This window comes from Corvus hawaiiensis, chromosome 24 (genome assembly GCF_020740725.1).
Source record: "Corvus hawaiiensis isolate bCorHaw1 chromosome 24, bCorHaw1.pri.cur, whole genome shotgun sequence".
Lineage (NCBI taxonomy): Eukaryota > Metazoa > Chordata > Aves > Passeriformes > Corvidae > Corvus > Corvus hawaiiensis.
The window spans coordinates 4,777,700-4,794,649 of record NC_063236.1 but is presented as its reverse complement, the minus strand read 5'-3'; the positions used below and the strand labels follow the sequence as shown (position 1 = coordinate 4,794,649).

General features: G+C 57.9%; 3 protein-coding genes across 8 annotated transcripts; 2 read left to right on the top strand and 1 right to left on the bottom strand.

Moving 5' to 3' along the window:
• The first annotated feature begins 52 nt into the window (after nt 1-52).
• On the top strand, nt 53-4,900 carry UBE2T (ubiquitin conjugating enzyme E2 T). Of its 5 annotated transcripts, none has more exons than XM_048328350.1 (7): nt 53-150; nt 887-1,162; nt 1,704-1,773; nt 2,470-2,575; nt 3,196-3,294; nt 3,674-3,754; nt 4,608-4,900. In XM_048328350.1, exons 2-7 carry the CDS (start codon nt 1,057-1,059, stop codon nt 4,731-4,733), a joined length of 588 nt encoding a protein of 195 aa, XP_048184307.1. In that variant the 5' UTR covers nt 53-150; nt 887-1,056; the 3' UTR covers nt 4,734-4,900. The 5 variants fall into 5 exon arrangements, with proteins under 5 accessions (XP_048184307.1, XP_048184308.1, XP_048184309.1 ...); XM_048328351.1 differs by having other exon boundaries at nt 61-188; XM_048328352.1 differs by having other exon boundaries at nt 61-206.
• A 793-nt stretch (nt 4,901-5,693) lies between these two features.
• LOC125338030 (tetraspanin-18-like) lies at nt 5,694-8,133 on the bottom strand. The gene is made up of 7 exons (XM_048328338.1): nt 8,077-8,133; nt 7,638-7,832; nt 7,048-7,122; nt 6,711-6,809; nt 6,440-6,619; nt 6,101-6,184; nt 5,694-5,741 (listed from the first exon to the last, which is right to left on the bottom strand). The coding sequence occupies exons 1-7, from the start codon at nt 8,131-8,133 to the stop codon at nt 5,694-5,696; spliced, it is 738 nt and encodes a 245-aa protein (XP_048184295.1).
• Nucleotides 8,134-9,405: 1,272 nt separating this feature from the next.
• Nucleotides 9,406-16,239, top strand: ADIPOR1 (adiponectin receptor 1). 2 transcript variants are annotated; one of them, XM_048327961.1, is made up of 8 exons: nt 9,409-9,507; nt 9,643-9,878; nt 10,515-10,631; nt 11,246-11,417; nt 12,354-12,540; nt 13,620-13,807; nt 15,007-15,200; nt 15,498-16,239. In XM_048327961.1, the coding sequence occupies exons 2-8, from the start codon at nt 9,711-9,713 to the stop codon at nt 15,624-15,626; spliced, it is 1,155 nt and encodes a 384-aa protein (XP_048183918.1). In that variant the 5' UTR covers nt 9,409-9,507; nt 9,643-9,710; the 3' UTR covers nt 15,627-16,239. The 2 variants fall into 2 exon arrangements, with proteins under 2 accessions (XP_048183919.1, XP_048183918.1); XM_048327962.1 differs by lacking the exons at nt 15,007-15,200; nt 15,498-16,239 and adding an exon at nt 14,190-14,996 and having other exon boundaries at nt 9,406-9,507.
• The last annotated feature ends 711 nt before the right edge of the window (nt 16,240-16,950 follow it).

Below are 16,950 nucleotides of genomic sequence, written 5' to 3'. Positions count from 1 at the left end.
CGGGGGGCGGGGCTGTCCGCAGGCGTCCGCCGTTGCCAGGCGATAGCGGAAGTCCCGCCCCCGCCGCGCGCCGCCTCACGGGCCTGGGGGGCGGGAGCGCGGGGCTCGGTGGTTGTGGGTCGTTAGTTAATTAGAGTGAGGGGGTAATTAGTAAGTAGAGAGGGTGGAGGTCGTTCCGAAGGGATTGTGTAAGGGCTCTGGGAGGGGTGAGGCTCTGGGAGGTTGTTCCTATCTGTGGGAAGAGGGGCGCAGCTCTTGTCTGGGTGCGGGGGTAATTAAGCTGAGGGGTTAATTAATTAGGCTGATGAAGGGGGGTGAAGCGCTTCTTCAGTGGGGATAGTCGGGCTAGGGGTGCAGTGAAACTGAGGGGTGCTCGGGCGGGGGAGTCCGTGCTAGTGGTGCCTGAGGGAAACGATAATCCCTGGTGGGGGAAGTTAGGCCTAGGGGGCTCCCCCATCCTCAGCGTGGGTGGTAGGGCTGTAGTGTGTTATTGGGACAGGTTCCTCTCAGGGCGGGCTGGCGGGTGTCCCCATGGCCCTGGCCATGGGGGCTGGGGAGGCAGAGCAGACCCCTGCTTTGGGAGTTTGCTGTGGCCGGGAGTGGCCCATCCCTGGGCAGCTTTCGGATTCCCCCTGCACAGGAAGGGGGAGATGGGGCCTTGGGGTGGGAAGGGGCACTGATGGGTGGCTCCAGCAGGGCAGCGTGTACCCTAACCATGAAGGGACATGGCTGGTCCTGGGGCAGATGCTACAGTTCCATGAGGGGTTTAGAGCCTGGTCATGGCCTCCCAGTTCCTTAGGGTTTGGTAAACCCCAGGGTTTATTAGACTCAGCTGGGGACTGAGGAGATGGCATGGATTATAAAGAGTCTCATTCCGCTCCTCCAGCAGGTGCGAGAGCAGCTCCAGGAACGGGTTCAGCCTCTCTGTGACTGGTATCACATCAGGATAACAGCTCAAAATCCACATCTGTAGCCAAAAAAAATTCTCAGTATAAAGTGGTATTTTTAAAATCCGGGTTTGTCAGGAGTAGAATCCGGTGTCAGAGCTCCAGCACCATGCAGAGAGCCTCGCGGCTGACAAGGGAGCTCTCGCTCCTGGCTACGGAGCCACCTCCGGGCATCACCTGCTGGCAGAACGGGCAGCTCGATGACCTGCGGGCACGTACGTACCTTGGGGCTTCCCAAAGGCAGGGCTGGGCTGCAATTTGCTGCTAGGTCTGTGCTTGCTGTGTGCTCTGGCCTTTATAGGCTATGTGGAAGTGTTGGATTTTATTTTCCTTTAAACACAGCTTGGCCTGTGCCTTGGCTGGTCTGCCCTCAGTTTAGATGCTGTGGAGGGGAGCTGGTCTCACATAAGATGACATTTTTTATTCCTGGATTCTCCCCTGTGAGGGTGGTGAGGCCCTGGCACAGGTTGCTCACAGAAGCTGTGGCCGTCCCATCCCTGGGAGTGTCCAGGTTGGGTGAGGCTTGGAGCCTCATGGCTCCATGGGATGATGGAAGGTGTTCCTGGAACTGGGTGGTCTTTAAGGTCCCTCCCAACCCTTAACATTCTATGATTCTATCACCTGAGCTGCTCTTTAACTGTGGGAGGTATGTGGGGACTGCTGTCAACCAGATGATCTTGAAGGTCCTTTCCAACCCAAACCATTCTGTAATTCTGATTTTGGTGTAATTCTTGTATTTTCATCTTGCTCCTAAAGAAATTTTAGGAGGTGTGGACACACCATATGAGAAAGGAATATTCAACCTGGAAATCATAGTTCCTGAAAGGTAAGTGGGTACCTGTGTGAGGGTGGGGAGGCCCTGGCACAGGGTGCCCAGAGCAGCTGGGGCTGCCCCATCCCTGGCAGTGTCCAAGGCCAGGCTGGACGGGGCTTGGAACCACCTGGGACAGGGGGAGGTGTCCCTGCCCATGGCAGGGGTGGGACTGGATGGGCTTTGAGGTCCCTTCCAACCCAGAGCAGGCTGTTTGTCTGGTTAAGTAGTTGGTGTAGTCCTGCTTTCAAATGTGAGTAAACTGCTGTAATGTATTTGCTGTAAATGCTAACATGTGGGTTTTTCCTTTATCCTCCCAACAAGGAATGGGGTTGAGACCCTTTTTTTTAAGGAATGCGATTTTTCCAGTGGCTGATACACTTATTTTGCATTGAACATCAAAGATGTGTGATTAAAAACCTAAAAGTGCAATGATAAGACTTTTGCCTCCTCATACTGTCTCAAAGCTTTCTGGAAAGAGCTTGTTCATCAGTACAAAGTTTCTTATGTTGTTCCCTTGTGGAAGTCTATCCGGGGAAGTGCTGGTCAGACACAGCTGGAAGCAGCAAAGGCAGAGCACTGCCTCCAAAGATTTGTGGGGAAGGGTGTCATGTAGGGTGAGAGGAGGAAGCTATGGCGTTGCTTGGGTGGCAAAACAACTGGCCTACAGATATAACAATAACTTCTGTTTCTTAATGCTTGTGCCTTCAGGTACCCATTTGAGCCACCAAAGATACGCTTCCTGACCCCCATCTACCATCCCAACATCGACTCTGCTGGGAGGATTTGCCTGGATGTTCTTAAGTTACCCCCGAAGGTAAGACAGTGCTTGGGTGTGGGTAAGTGAGCCTGGGCAGGATAATGACCTCCTTATCTGCTCCTTGTAAAAGCCTGATTGAATGTCTGTTTACTCCTGACTTATTTACAGGGAGCAGGGAGTGAAGTTTTTGAGTGGCATCTCATTTGTTTAGAGCCAGAACATGATGTTCTTTGTTCCATATGAGTTTCCAAGGTTTTAAGGATTGGAGTCAAAAGGCATTAGGTCTGAAAATGAGTTGCCCCAACACAGCAGAGATCCAGCCCACAGAATCATGGAATCTCCTGAGTTAGAAGGGACACGCAGGGATCATCGGGGCCATGAGTTGGATTTGCACAGGACAAGCCCAGAGTCCCACCGTGTGCCTGGGAGCTTTTTCCAAATGCCCTTTGAGCTCTGGCCGCCTTGGAGCCATGACCACTGCCCTGGCTGTCAGCTGGGCTTCCTTGGAGCCTTGTGTTGAGAGTGGGTCTGGTGTGTTCCATGGGGCAGTAGGTGCTGGAAGTCCAAGGCAGCTGTGGGCAGGTTGGGTTGAAGTGCTGTGGGTTCTGAGGTGTCTCTGGGCTGCCATGTGCTGGTTTCTCTCTCTGAGCTGCTGCTCTCCTCCCATTTCCTTACAGGGTGCATGGAGGCCTTCCCTGAACATCTCCACCCTGCTGACCTCCATCCAGCTGCTGATGGCAGAGCCCAACCCTGATGACCCTCTCATGGCTGACATTGTATGTGAGCTCCTCTCCCTCTCTCCTGGCCATGGACACAGGTGGGGAGGGAGTGGGGGGCTGGATTTAGGCTCAGCTTCTGCTTCACTTGCTCTGGATTGACACACTAGGGGTGTGGCCTGACCTGGATCAGCTGGGGTGTCCCTGGGCTTCCCTGAGGCAGCTGAGGCCAGAAGAGATGGTCAAGATTTTGTCTTCAAGCCATTCTCTTCAGTGCAAATGGCAGCCTGAGGTCTTCAAGCAAACTAAATGGATTTTACACTTTCTGCTTGTTGTGGTTTTAGTGTGGTTTAGGAGTCCTAAAGCCAGACTTGGTGCCAGCTTCTTGATGACAGGTATTCAATCAAATCTCTGTCTTTGTCTTGCTCTTCCCATTTAGTCCTCGGAGTACAAGTACAACAAGCAGCTGTTCCTGCTCAACGCCAGGGAGTGGACTGAGAAATACGCAGGGCAGCTGAGAGTAAGGACCACGCTTTGCTCACTGGGTGTAGCTCCCTCTTGGTCTACAGTCCTTTTGTCTCAGTTTCCTTTTCACAGTTGCTTTGTTCTGTCTTTCCTCCCCTTCTGCTCTGTGTTTTGGATCTGTATTTAATTTCATTATATTTTTTTAAGCTCATTACATTCTCTCCTTCCAATTAAATGCTCATTCACTAATAACTGCTGTGCTGCTCAAGGAGGAGGGGCAGATGGATAAACCTTTCCCAGGGATCCTGCAGCCCTGTTCTCCCTCATCTCTGTTCCCTGGTCTCCCTATTCCCTGGTGGAGTGCAGCCTTCCTCCCATCACCTTTCTTCTCTTCCTGCCTTCTTTCCTCTCCCTCACCTCATGAATGAGTTTCCTAAAAATAAATCACACTTAAGCAGATAAAAAACTCTGCCCAAAAATCAGTTACCTTTGGGCCTTCTGCCTTCCCTAGGTGCCTTCCCTCCCTGCACCTTGTTTGGATAACACCCTTTCTGGGATGAGGCTATCTTCCCTGCAGGAGCCCTGGCAGTCGTGCTCACTGCTCCAGCTCTGAACCCATTAACAAATTCACTGTGGTTGTCAGGAGGGCACAGAGTGAAGCCATCCCTGCACCAACACACAGAGCCCTGGAGCAACCCAGCTCCTCTGTGTGTGCCACTGCTCTGCTCAGTCATCCTGCTCTCCTGTCATCCCCCTTCCTAAAAACCCCAGCAGCGGGAGCAGAACAGCAAAGGCTCACTGCATGAGAGCCAGAGTACAGTCAGCTCTTACCTTGGTGGAGCACAGGGCACTCCAATGGCTGTAAAATTAAATTATTCACAGCTCTTTTATTTCTTGGGTCATCACAGGCTTCCAAGCCTTTGGAAGAGAAAATCATCCAAAGTGAAACAAGCGCCAGCAGTGAATCGACCGCGCAGAAAAGAAAAGGGGTTAACATCAGCAGGAAGGAGAAGAAATCCTGCCCAGATTCCTGAGGGGGGGTTTGTTCTCTTGGGGCTGTCACTGTCCCCTTCCCCTCACACAGGTACAAGGAAAGAGTCTGCCTTTAAAGGGCTGCACCAGCTTTGGGTTTCTGTTCCCTTGCATGGGGTGGTTTTTTTGGTGAAAAGTTCCATTATATTAATAAAATATAAAGCTTTTATATCTATTTTTCCATTTTGTTGAGTGGAGGTTTTGGAATATTCAAAAGAAAAGGAAAACTGGAAGCACCACTTCAGCTTCCAATTCCCAGCTTTCAGAGACATGGGAATAGCACCAAGTAGTTCAGTTTCTATTTTCACAACGGGCTGAGAGCAGGAGCTGAGCAGCAGACAGGTCAGAACCAGCTGCTGGGAGTCCTTTCCTGGGAAAGGCTTCGTTTGCCATGTAACCTCAAGGGGTGAAGTCATTAAACTCAACTCTTACAACCTGGCTCTCCAGAGCAGTCTGTTAGGTTCCAGTTGGACCATTTAGGATAACCTGGATGGTGTCTTGGCTCTGTTGTGACTCCAGGAGGTGGCCAGTGACAAGAACCAGCTCAGGGCAGGGGAGGAAGAGCCCAAAAGATTCCTGGCGATCTGGGAGTGGATGGATGTGGAAGAGAGCAGGATGTCAGCGCTGTGATGTGCAGGGTGAGGAGCACGAGAGGACTGGGCCAAGGAGGACAGTTCTCAGTACTTCCAGGGATGCAAAAATGAGGGCTGGCTGCAGCTCGCAGGGGGAGCAAGTGCGGTGCTCAGCCTCTTGCTCTGCAGGTTCCCTGCTGGGAATTTAACCCATGGCCTGTCCCTGCTCCCAGAAGGGTGAGCCAGGCCCACCTCTGGAGCAGAGACAGGACTCGGCAAGGTTCCCAGTGCCTGGGAAGTGATGGAGCTCAGTGATGAGCTGAGTCTGATGGGTGAGGAAAGGCTGTGTCCTCGGCTGCTCCCAGAGCCCTGAGCCTGTCCCTGTCCCACTCAGTCGAAGTTGTAGTAGAGGCAGAAGGCGAAGAACATTGCGAAGATCTGGAATGGCGGAGGCGGGAGAGGGTCAGCCCCACGGCAGGGCTGGGCCAGGCCAGGCCTGGCTGTGGTTGGAAGCAGAGAGGGGCTGGAGGGTCCCTGGCCTGGGACCATTGCTGTGCCCCTCAAGGGGCCTGGGCCAGCTGTCCTGGTGCTGCACAGGGACACCAGGGCAAGGAGACCCAGGGGGGGAGCAAAACAAAGCCTCCCCTGTCCCTTCACCTGCCCCATCTGCAGTGGAGAGTGGGCTCTGTACCCTGAGACAGACCTGAGCCCCTTTGTGCTCTCCTTGCCTGCTGAGCAACCCCCCTGCCACAAAGAGGGGACCCTCTGCCTGCCCTGTCCCCAGCCCCCCTCATTACCTCAATGCCCAGCACGGCCAAGCTGCAGGTCCCAGGGAGGGAGATGTACCTCTGCAGGGTCCTGCCGAAGGTGGAGAAGCAGCCCTGGGGCAGGGAGAGGAGGGAGGGGCTCTCTCGTGTTCCCCGTGGCCACGGGGAGCCCAGAGGGGGACTGGGGGGGGGGGGGGGGGGGGTCGGGTCTTCTCTGTGGCAGGACGAGCTGAGGACTTTGGGAGCCCCTGGACTGTGGAACCACACCCAGGCACTGTCCCAGGCTCCTGTCCCTCATGCTCTGCTCTGTGAGCCTGGGAAGGGCTGAGGCTGAGACAGGGACATGGGCACAGCAGAGCTGTGCTGTACCTGCTCGTGGATGTAGCCAGGGCTTCTGTCTTGGCACTGCTCCCAGCCCAGGAGCTCTCCTGCCTGCAGAAGCCCATTCCGGGCACAGCATGCCCGTGGCCATGGCGTCCCTGGGTGCAGCTCGTGGAAGCGGGAGCCGTTCCCAAAGTCTTCAGGTCCTAAAACGCCACAACACGAGAACTGGAACAGAAGGGAAACACCATCACCGTGCTCACCCTTGGTGGATCCTGTGTGTGCTCCACACACCCCCAGGAGCCTCCCAGGTGCTCACCGTGACCATGAGGGTGTTCCAGGCTGTGGAGAAGACCTCAGCACCCTCATCCCCACCATAGTTCCTCCTCAGCTCGGACAGGAAGTGCTCGGGTTGGACCTGTGGGATTGGTGCCAGGGCTGGGACTGTTCCACTCTGCTCAGCACCAGCTCCTTTGGAGGGGAGTTGGGCACCCAGTGGACCCCCCCCCTCCCCCCACCTGCTTTGAGGTTTGTGTTGTGGTGATGGAGGTGAGGGGAAGGGTGTCCCCACGCCAGCCCCAGTTGCCTGGTGGGCTCTGAGCCATGGCCATGGTGTGACAGAGGGAGGCTGGCGACCCTGGGGACGGTGCCAGTACCTTTTTCCAGTGCACCAGGAAGAGAACGGCCCCAGCAAGCTGCATGAGGAAGACGAGGCTGACGAGGATGAAGAACTGGAAGGCAGCAGGTGAAGGAGTCAGAGACCAGCCTGATCTCACAAGCAGCTTGCTCACATTATCCCTGCCCTCCTCTGCACCAGCCCTGCCTGTGCCCAGCATCTTCGAGATGAGGGATGTGTGTGCAGCTCCTGGGAACAGATTTCACGTCTCTGACCACTGTGGCTGCAAGGCAGGGGTCAAAAACAAGCACCATCTGCAAGGGACTGGGGATGCTGAAGAAATGGGGGTGTTGGTGCTCAAACAGGTGTTTCTGCCCCTCACCAGCAGTGGGGATATCTTGGAAATGCCATGTGGGGCAAGCCAGTGGCTTCAGAGAGAATTGACCCCACTTAGTGGCTTTATAAATCCTCTGGGCTCTAAATCGAGACTCACAAGATGGGGAGTGGATGGCAGGATGTATTGAGGATGAGGAACACCTGCATCCCCCACCACCCTCCAGCCCATGACTCCTGCCCCCAGTGCCTCTGCCCACATCCTGCAGCCCCTTCCCACCCATCTCCCTGCCTCACCAGCAGCAGGAGTGGGCGGCTCCGGCGCAGGGCCCCGCAGCAGCCCAGGAAGCCCAGCAGGGACAGGGCAATGCCCAGGGCCAGCAGCAGCCACGCGCCTGCACTCAGCACAGCCCTGGCAGCCACGATGTCCTGGAAACCAGCCGGGTCCACGGCCACCCAGACTCCCACGGCCACCAGGCATGTCCCCCCAGCCTGCAGGGGGAGGTCCGAAGATGATCATGGGGTCAGGGGATGTCCAAGGCTTGGTCCCCTCCCTGGGCTGGGCGTCACCCATCCGAGTCAGATGGAAATGGCAGCCCATGTGGATGGGGGATGTTTGAACCCTTGGTCCCCTCCCTGGGACCGGTGTCACCCACCCCTGAGCCAGCTGGAGATGTCGCTCCCCAGGCACAGGTTCTCTCCACCCCTGCACCCCACGGGGCCCAGGTGGACTCACAAACACCAGCACGTTGAAGATGAACATCAGGTACTTCATGCAGCTCAAGACACGCATGGGGACACCGGGAGGGGGGACACGGCGGTGTTTGTCCCTATGGAGGGGAGAGCAGAGCCCTGGCCACAGCCAGCCCTGACTTGTCCTGGACCCCATGGCTCCAGCAGAATGGGGGGGGATGCCGCCTCCCAAAATTCCTAGATCATTTTGTATCCCCACCATCTCCCATGACACCCCAAAAAACCTGTTTCCTCTCCAAATTTGTGTCCCCTCCCAACCCCATGTCCCCTTCAAACCCCATGTGCCCAGTCCTATGTCCCCTCCAAACCCTCTGTCCCCACCAAATCCCATGTTCCCTATAAATCCCGTGTCCCCTACAAATCCCATGTCCCCTCTAAATCTTGTGTTCCCTTCAGCCCCCACACCACTCACCCTGTGGGGACAGCGGGTGACCCAGGTACCTCCAACCTTCTCTGGTGCTGCCAGCACCTAGATAATATCACGAAGGTCAGAAAATCCCTCCCCCATTTCCACTCCAGCAGCCCCCAAGAAACCCCTTCCAGCGGCGAGGACATGAATGATTGATGGGGAACAGGATCCACCATTGTGCCAGCGGCAGCCGGGAGTCTCCGGCTCTTCTCAGCCAAGGAAATGAAACCTGTGGGCAGGGAAAGACGAGCCGCCCCACCAGGCCGGGGTGACCTCGGCCATCAATTATTGCTGTGGCCATTCGGGGAAGCCCTCAACAGCCACACACGGGGCTATTGGGACACAGGGACATCCCAGATGGATCACTGGGTCTGTTCCCTCTCGTTGCTGACTTTAGGAGCTCTCTAAACACAGAGTCATGTTAGAAAGGAGACCTTATTTATTCTGCATCAGGTGCAACGAGGAGGTTTCCACAAATCAAGCACACCAAGGGGTAAAAAGTTAAATCTTTTCTACAGTAAAATTTACATGAACCCGCCTATCTAAAGCATATTCTTCGCCTGCCTAATGCATATTTATTTTGGTGATGTGACTTTACCCAATGCTTGAAACACAAAGTTCCGGGGCAGATAATTCACCTCGAAGGCATCATCCCGGGGACGGTTCCGCTGTCACCGCAGCCCCGGGGCCCCGAGGGGCGGTCCCGCCGCTGTCCCGCCGCGCCAGCAGGGGGCAGCTGAGCGCGCGGCCACAAAGCTGCGCCGGGCGGCCAGAGCGCCTCCCGCCGGCCCTTCAGCCGGGCGGCTCGGCCAATCGCAGCGGGCGGCGGCGGGCGGGGCGGGAGAAGAGAGAGATAGACAGCGGCCTGGACCAATCACAGAGCGCCATTCCCAGGGCGGGGCCCTGCGGGAGCTTGGCCCCGAGGCCGGAAGCGGCGCTGCGCGTTCCCGTTCCCTCAGCGTTGCTTCCGGTGCTGCCGCCGCCGCCCGCGGGATGTAGCGGCCGGTGAGGGACGGGCGGGGGAGCGGGGGGTCCGGGCGCTGCCCGGGACGGGCGGGGCCGCTGCTTCCACACCACCGGGGAGAGCCCTGCCGCCGGTTCCCCCGGTTCCAGTAACTCTGTGCTTCTTCCCCCCCCCAGCGCGGCGGCAGAAGGACGCGGAGGGACCTTCACCGGCTGCCTCGGAGCCGCACGGAGCCGCCGCCCCGATGGCGTCCCGCAAGGCCCCCGCCGGGGCGGGCAGCGGGCTGGCGGCCGCCGGCCGGGACCGGGATCGGGAGCGGGAACGGGAACGGGAACGGGCGCATCTGGAGCTCGCCGAGCTGGGGCCGCTCCTAGAGGAGAAGGGGGACCAAGGAGGCACCGGCGCGGCCAGCGTGAGCCCCTCCGAGACCCCCGGGCGGCCGGGGATCCAGAGCCCGGCTCAGGCTCCTCGCTCCGCCCCCGCGGCTTATCCCGGGAATCTGCCCGTTATCCCATTAATAGCTGGGGGAGTACGGCTCCGTGTCGTTCCTGGGGCCGGTCCCTGCTCCGAGCCGCCCCAAACTCTGCTCCTGCCGAGCAAGCGTGGAGCTGGGATAGTCCGGGGGTCACCGGGATCGCGGTGTCTGTGCCGGGTGTTCCCAGGGTGTTTCCAGTGCCCCAGCATTTCCACAGGGCTGGGAATCTCCTTCCCGAACCCTTTTCCGTCTGGGCAGAGCTGGAGCTGTGCCGCGACCCAGAGCGTTCCCAGCTCGGAGCCGCTTTTGCTCGGCTGGGCCGGCTCGGGTTTCCCGTTCCAGCCTTGGTTGTAGGGATGAAAATCCCTGGCGGTAATCCCGCCTTTCGACAGGATAAATCTGGGATTAGCCCGCCCCGGGTGGGTCAAGCAGCAGCGTGTTGCATAAACGAGGGTGACCGGCGGGTCCTGCCCGTCCCCTCGGAGGGATGAAGCCCCAGGTGCTTTCAGAAGAGCAGGGATGATTCCTCTCCTGGGGGCTGGAACGGCTCCTTCCCGGCTCTTCTTCCCGCAGGCCGAGGACCCGCCGTGCCCGGCGGCCCGCGAGGAGGAGGAGGAGGTGGTGCGGGTGCTGACCCTGCCCCTGCAGGCTCACCATGCCATGGAGAAGATGGAAGAGTTCGTGTACAAGGTACTGGAGCCTGCGGCAATGCCCCGGTCCTGATTTTGGAGCAGATTCCCCAGTCCCAGGGCTCGGGGTGATGGGATGTGTCCAGATAAAGCTCCACGCGGCCGCAGTTGGCTCCAGCTCTGCTCCCAGCAGCGTTTCCCGGGAACGGTGTAGGATGGGGCTGGCCGGGATGGGGGCTGGCCCAGCCATGGTGGGCGAGGATCTGGGAGCAATCCCGCTGTTCCTGCGGGCCTGGGTGGGGCCCGGGAGCACCGCAGGGGTGTCACCCGGTGCCTGCAGTCACTGTGGCTGCTGTGCTTCTTCCCTGATCAAACGGGAATTACCGCAGGGAACAGACTGTGGGTGTGGAAGGGTTAAAGCTGAGGGTATGAATCGCCCCTGACTCCCTGGAATCACTCCCTGGGGCGAGCAGGAATCAGTCCCTGGGAGGACCTGGAATCACTCCTTGGGGGGCTGTGGGGAGCAAAGCGCAGGACGGCGGTGGCTCACAGGGTCCCACAGGACACCTCATGTCAGAGAAGCCAAACTTCCTCTCCCCAGGGAGCATCCCAGGGCTGGGCTGTTCCCCGTGCATTTGGGGCTCTGGGCTGCCCTGATCCCCTGGTGTGTTGCAGGTGTGGGAGGGGCGCTGGCGCGTGATCCCGTACGATGTCCTGCCCGACTGGCTCAAGGACAACGATTACCTTCTGCACGGGCACCGGCCGCCCATGCCCTCCTTCCGCGCCTGCTTCCGCAGCATCTTCCGGATACACACCGAGACGGGCAACATCTGGACACACCTGCTGGGTGACTGGGGCAAGGGGCAGCTCTGGGGCTGGAGGGGCTCAGACCCTGCATTAGGGTCAGGACGGGCTCGCTGCTGGGTCCTCTCCATGCCCAGGGCTCCCTGTGTGGATCCTGTGCATGCAGTAGGATCGGACATGGAGTGCCTGGAGCTCCTGGAGCCCCTTGGGAGAGAGGGACCAGGGCTGGGCTCAGCCACTGCAGGAGTGGGATGAGGAAATGTGTCCTGGACAAAACAGGGAAGCCTCAGAGGATGTTCCTCTGAAATGAGTCCGGAGGAGGCCAGAGAGATCCTCTGGGGGCTGGAGCTCTTCTGCTCTGGAGCCAGGCTGGGAATGCTGGGAATACTTAGCCTGGAGGCGAGAAGACTTCAGGGAGAACTTAGAGACCCTTCCAGTGCCTAAAGGGGCTCCAAGAGAGCTGAAGAGAAGCTTTGGACAAGGGCAGGGAATCACAGGACAAGGGGTAATGGCTTCCCACTGCCAGAGGGCAGGGTCAGATGGGATATTGGGAAGGAATTCTTCCCTGGGAGGGTGCGGAGGCCCTGGAACAGGGTGCCCAGAGCAGCTGTGGCTGCCCCTGGATCCCTGGAAGTGTTCAAGGCCAGGTTGAACGGGGCTTGGAGCAGCCTGGGACAGTGGAAGGCGTCCCTGCCCATGGCAGGGGATGGGAATGGGTGAGCTTTAAGGTCCCTTCCCACCCAAACCCGTCTGGGATTCCATGACCCTGTGAAACACAGGGATGCTCAGTAGCTCTTTGCCCTGTGCCTGCCCCTTCCCCTGACCCCAGCCCTGCTCGTTTGCACTAACAAAGGCCTCAGCCAAGGACCCACTGTGGGCCACTGAGCACCCCTGGGATACATCCAGGACCTCTTCTCATCGTGGCTCTGCTGAACTCTCCCACAGTCCCCCTGACTTCCCGCTCCGTGTGTTCCTGCAGGCTTTGTTCTGTTCCTCTGCCTCGGGATCCTGACCATGCTGCGGCCCAACATGTACTTCATGGCTCCTCTCCAAGAGAAGGTGGTGTTTGGGATGTTCTTCCTGGGAGCAGTGCTGTGCCTCAGCTTCTCCTGGCTTTTCCACACTGTCTACTGTCACTCGGAGAAGGTCTCACGGACTTTTTCGAAGTGAGTCAGCATGAGTGTGGTTGTGTGGTCTCCTGGGAGGTTTTTGGGTTCTTGCAGCACTTCCTCTTGGAAAGCACTGCATTCCCAAATGTTTTATCCTTGGGGGAAGGGAGCATCCACCCAATCCAGCGTGGAACTGAGGGGGAACCACAACAGGGTTCTGGAGGGCTCTGCCTGAGCACCTTAAATCTGCCAGGTCAGGGGTGTCAGGTGCATGATAAAGATCCTGGGGCCCTGCAGCTCCCAAGGGAACAGGACCCTGGCTCCCAAGGGAACAGGCTCTGTGCTCCCAATGGAACAGGCTCTGTGCTCCCAAGGGAACAGGCTCTGTGCTCCCAATGGAACAGGCTCTGTGCTCCCAAGGGAACAGGCTCTGTGCCCCTCGTAGGAGTGAAGTGAGGAGGAGTCTCGCTCTCACTGGGCAGCTGGGGGCCATGGCCAGTTTGGTAGGTCCCAGTTTACTGGATGCTTTTGAAAACCTCTGTTTTGGATCCAGTTTGGACTGAAACCAAATGGAAAGAAGGAATACAAACAGGATTCCCAGCAGAGTGGGAAGGCTGGTCAGTGGTTTGTGCCTCTTCCTGGGCTGCTCCAAGAGTCAAGCTCCCATCAGCCTTCGCAGTGAGGCTCTCAAGTGACATTCTGCTCCCACATGGCTATTAAAGGCATTCATTTGGGTGCTGCTTGCTGGGAATCTTGCCCATCCCCTTTGCACAACCCCCAGAGACCCCATGGGATCCTGTCTCCAGAACAAACCCAGCAGGAATGCCCTCGTGTTCCTGGGAAGGCAGTGGGGGAAGTGCAAGTGCTATGTTTTGGTGGTGAGATGAGTGGAGGATCACAGATCCACGTGCTCACGGATTTGTTCCTGGTGGTTTGAGCTCCAGCCCCCTCTTGCCCCTCCTCAGCATTCCTACATGCCCAGGCCCTTCCTCCTGTCGCACCTGGCCCTGATGGGACCCCAGCACACCCCTCCTGCCTGTGACTGCACTCAGGTGCAGGCTGGGGAGTTCCCACATATGGAGAGGGTGGATTTTGGGGCTCACCTGTGGCTCTCTGTCGTTGCATCCTGGCTGCAGGTTGGATTATTCAGGAATTGCACTGCTGATCATGGGGAGCTTCGTCCCATGGCTCTACTACTCATTCTACTGCTCCCCACAGCCAAGACTCATCTACCTCTCCATCGTCTGTGTCTTGGGTATCTCTGCCATCATCGTGGCACAGTGGGACCGATTTGCCACGCCCAAGCACAGGCAGACTAGAGCAGGTAGGAGCTCCCTCCTCCCCCGAGTCCTGGGAGGCACTTTGGGCAGATTCCATTTGGGAAAGACTCTGGGCATCTGGTGGGTTCATTCCCCCTGAGCAGCACAGCACTGCAGGGAGCGGCCTCCTGCCTTCTCTTGCTGTGCTGGGGATTCATCTCCTGAGCAGAGCCTGGGGTTTGGAGTTTAAGGATAGCCCTGGGCAGGCTGGGGCTGTGCCTTTTCCACCTTCCCTGGGAAGCAGTGGCAGCAGGAACCTGCAGCTAGGGCACAGGAGGAAGGCATCCCTGAGCTCTTCCCTGCCAGGGACACGCTGGCTGCTCCCTGCCTTCCTGGGGGTGGAGTGGGGGGCTGCCTCCAGCCCCACACCCCAATTTACCCCCACAGCAGGTCCGATCAGCCTCTCTGAACACCAGAAGACACGTCCCTCCCCAGCTCCCAGGGGTCCTGAAGCAAATGTCTGTTGGAGCACTGTCTTGGCTACATGAGTGAGGAGAGACCACGCTGAGCCAGAGGCCACCTGAGAGCCCTCAGATGAGGGCAGGGGACAGGCAGGACTCACATCCCCATGGCTCCTCCCCACTGCATCCTGTGCCCCCAGGACGAGCAAGATCCAGCTGGGTGCCACCCAGAGCCTCTCCAGGCCAGTGTCACTGTTGTGCCACTTGTTCTCTGCCAACTCAGCAGAGGCCAGAGTTGAACATTTCAGCTGCTGCTGAGCTCCTTCCTCAGGAGCTCCAAGAAATTGCTTTCCTGGAAGGGGTGGCTGTGTTCCTGGTGCAGTCCAAAGGGCTGGCACCTTCCAAAATGTCCATTCCCATAGCCAGGAGTGGGAGCTGCTGCAGCCCTGCATAAGAAATACTGGGTGGATTCACCCAGCAAGCAGAGGGGTGCTTTGCCTGGGATGTGGAGCTGTGGATCCCCCGTTTTGTGAAGGATAAGGGCCACGAGGATTGGAGAAGTTTAAGGAGTGTTTGGACAAAGCTTTCAGGCACAGGGTGGGATTGTTTGCGGGTCTCCTGTGCAGGGCCAGGAGTTGGACACAATGATCCTTATGGGTCCTTTCCAGCTCGGGATATTCTATGAATCCAATGAAGAAAAGCTGCTTCCTTAACACAGGATGAGGGATCAAGGGGAGTTGGTGGGAGGAGCAGCTCCCCCTCCACACTGAGCTCCTTTCCCTGACCTCCTCTCTGGGCCACAGGCGTGTTCCTGGGGCTGGGGCTGAGCGGCGTCGTGCCCACCATGCACTTCACCATCGCCGAGGGCTTTGTGAAGGCCACCACGGTGGGGCAGATGGGCTGGTTCTTCCTCATGGCCGTGATGTACATCACGGGCGCTGGGCTCTACGCCGCCCGCATCCCTGAGCGCTTCTTCCCGGGCAAGTTCGACATCTGGGTGAGTGTGGGGGTGAACGGGGTGTCTGGGGGCAGCTCTGGGGTCAGGAGAGGGGACACTGAGTGGCTGGAGGCTGGGGGTGTCCTGCTGTGCCTCAGCACATGCTGGCAGGCAGACCTTGAACAGGTGTTGGCATGGGCAGGGCAAAGTACAGGGTGGGAATCACTGCTGGGAGCGACAGAGCGGGGAGCAGAGGGCAGAGGACAGTCCTGGAGCAGCGAGGAAGAACAGGAGGAGGTGTTGACAGTGTTCCTGTCCTCTTTGGTCTTGTCTAAAGGCTTTTTTGCTTCCCTGCAGTTCCAGTCTCATCAGATCTTCCACGTGCTGGTGGTGGCTGCAGCCTTTGTCCACTTCTACGGGGTGTCCAACCTGCAGGAATTCCGCTACGGCCTGGAAGGGGGGTGCACAGACGACTCTCTCCTCTGAGAGCACCTGGTTTTAGTACAAGCTTCCTAAGTGCTTTTTAAACTCTTGTCTTTGCTAAAATCAAAGGAAGACTCAAAACCATTTGGGGTTCTTGGTTTTTTTTTTTTAAAGAAACAAAAAAATAAGAAACTGATAAATCCTTCAGCAAAGTTGTTGACCAAATCCTCACCCCCTTCCCCACGCACTGCGCTGGGGCTGCAGGGGGACTCCCGCCTCCTCCAGACAGTGTTTTAGCTGCACCGGGATCACCTGCTGCTCTGGCAGCACAGGGAACAGCTCCCTGCTCCTGCACAGCCGAGCACATCCTGCTCCTCACGCACCAGGAGTTCTGCATATCCCCCATGGCAGTGCCTGGCTGGGGCAGCCCCAGGCATGGGCACACACTCATGTAATTTAAAGTTTTAATTGTCCTGTTTTGTTTTGTTTTCCTTGACAAAGTAATGTAAACATAAATGAAAGAATATTTAATATTTAATACTAAGCTTTAAAATGATGCGCTGCCGCTGCAGTCCTCAGCTCCCTCACTGTCAGGAGGAGGGAGGAAGGACAGTGGTGTAGGGAATGTAGAGCTGCTGTAGCTGATTGAAATAAAAAGGTCAATAGTTCAGTGTCACCGCTGTGTCCGTGTCTGGTTTTGGGGAAGGGGGAGAGAGGGCTCTGGGCACCCCCAGGAGCAGGGCAGGAGCGCCCTGGGGCAGGGGGATCCCTCCAGCTGCGGTGGAGTCTGGACTGGGCTGGGATAAACGGGAAATTGGGGTGGTGTGGTGATGACAGGGCAGGAAACCCAGCCCTGGCTGGTGACAGCTCCGGGGCTGTGACTTCCCTTGGGGCTCAGCAGGGCAGGAGAGGTGTCACAGCCTGGCAGGACCATGCCAGAGGCTTCTCCTGGTGCACAGGGGACAGTGACTGTCAGGGTTTTAGAGGGGCAGAGGCCAGCACAGCAAAGCCCAGCTCAGGCAGCTGAAGGCCACTGCCTGACGTAGGGGTGAGGGAGCAGTGTGGGCAGAGCCACCACAGCCCCTGTGCCACCTGTTCCTGTCCTCCCCCACAGGTGGGGGCATCCTTTTGCTGAGCTGTTTGGATGTGGCCCAGCTTTGGAAACCCCCCAGGCTGGGGCTGGCGGGAGCCCCCAGCACAGGCAGCAGCAGGTCCTGCATCCCCCATCCCACCTGGGCAGAGCCTGACCAATCCTGTATCCCACCTCTCACCCAGGCTGAGCCTGCTCCCAGACACAGCACTGCTGGCAGAGGTCACCCCGTGCTCCAGGAGGTGACATGGATGAGTGTCCACCCCGTTCCAGCAAAGCTCCATGATGCACAGCCAG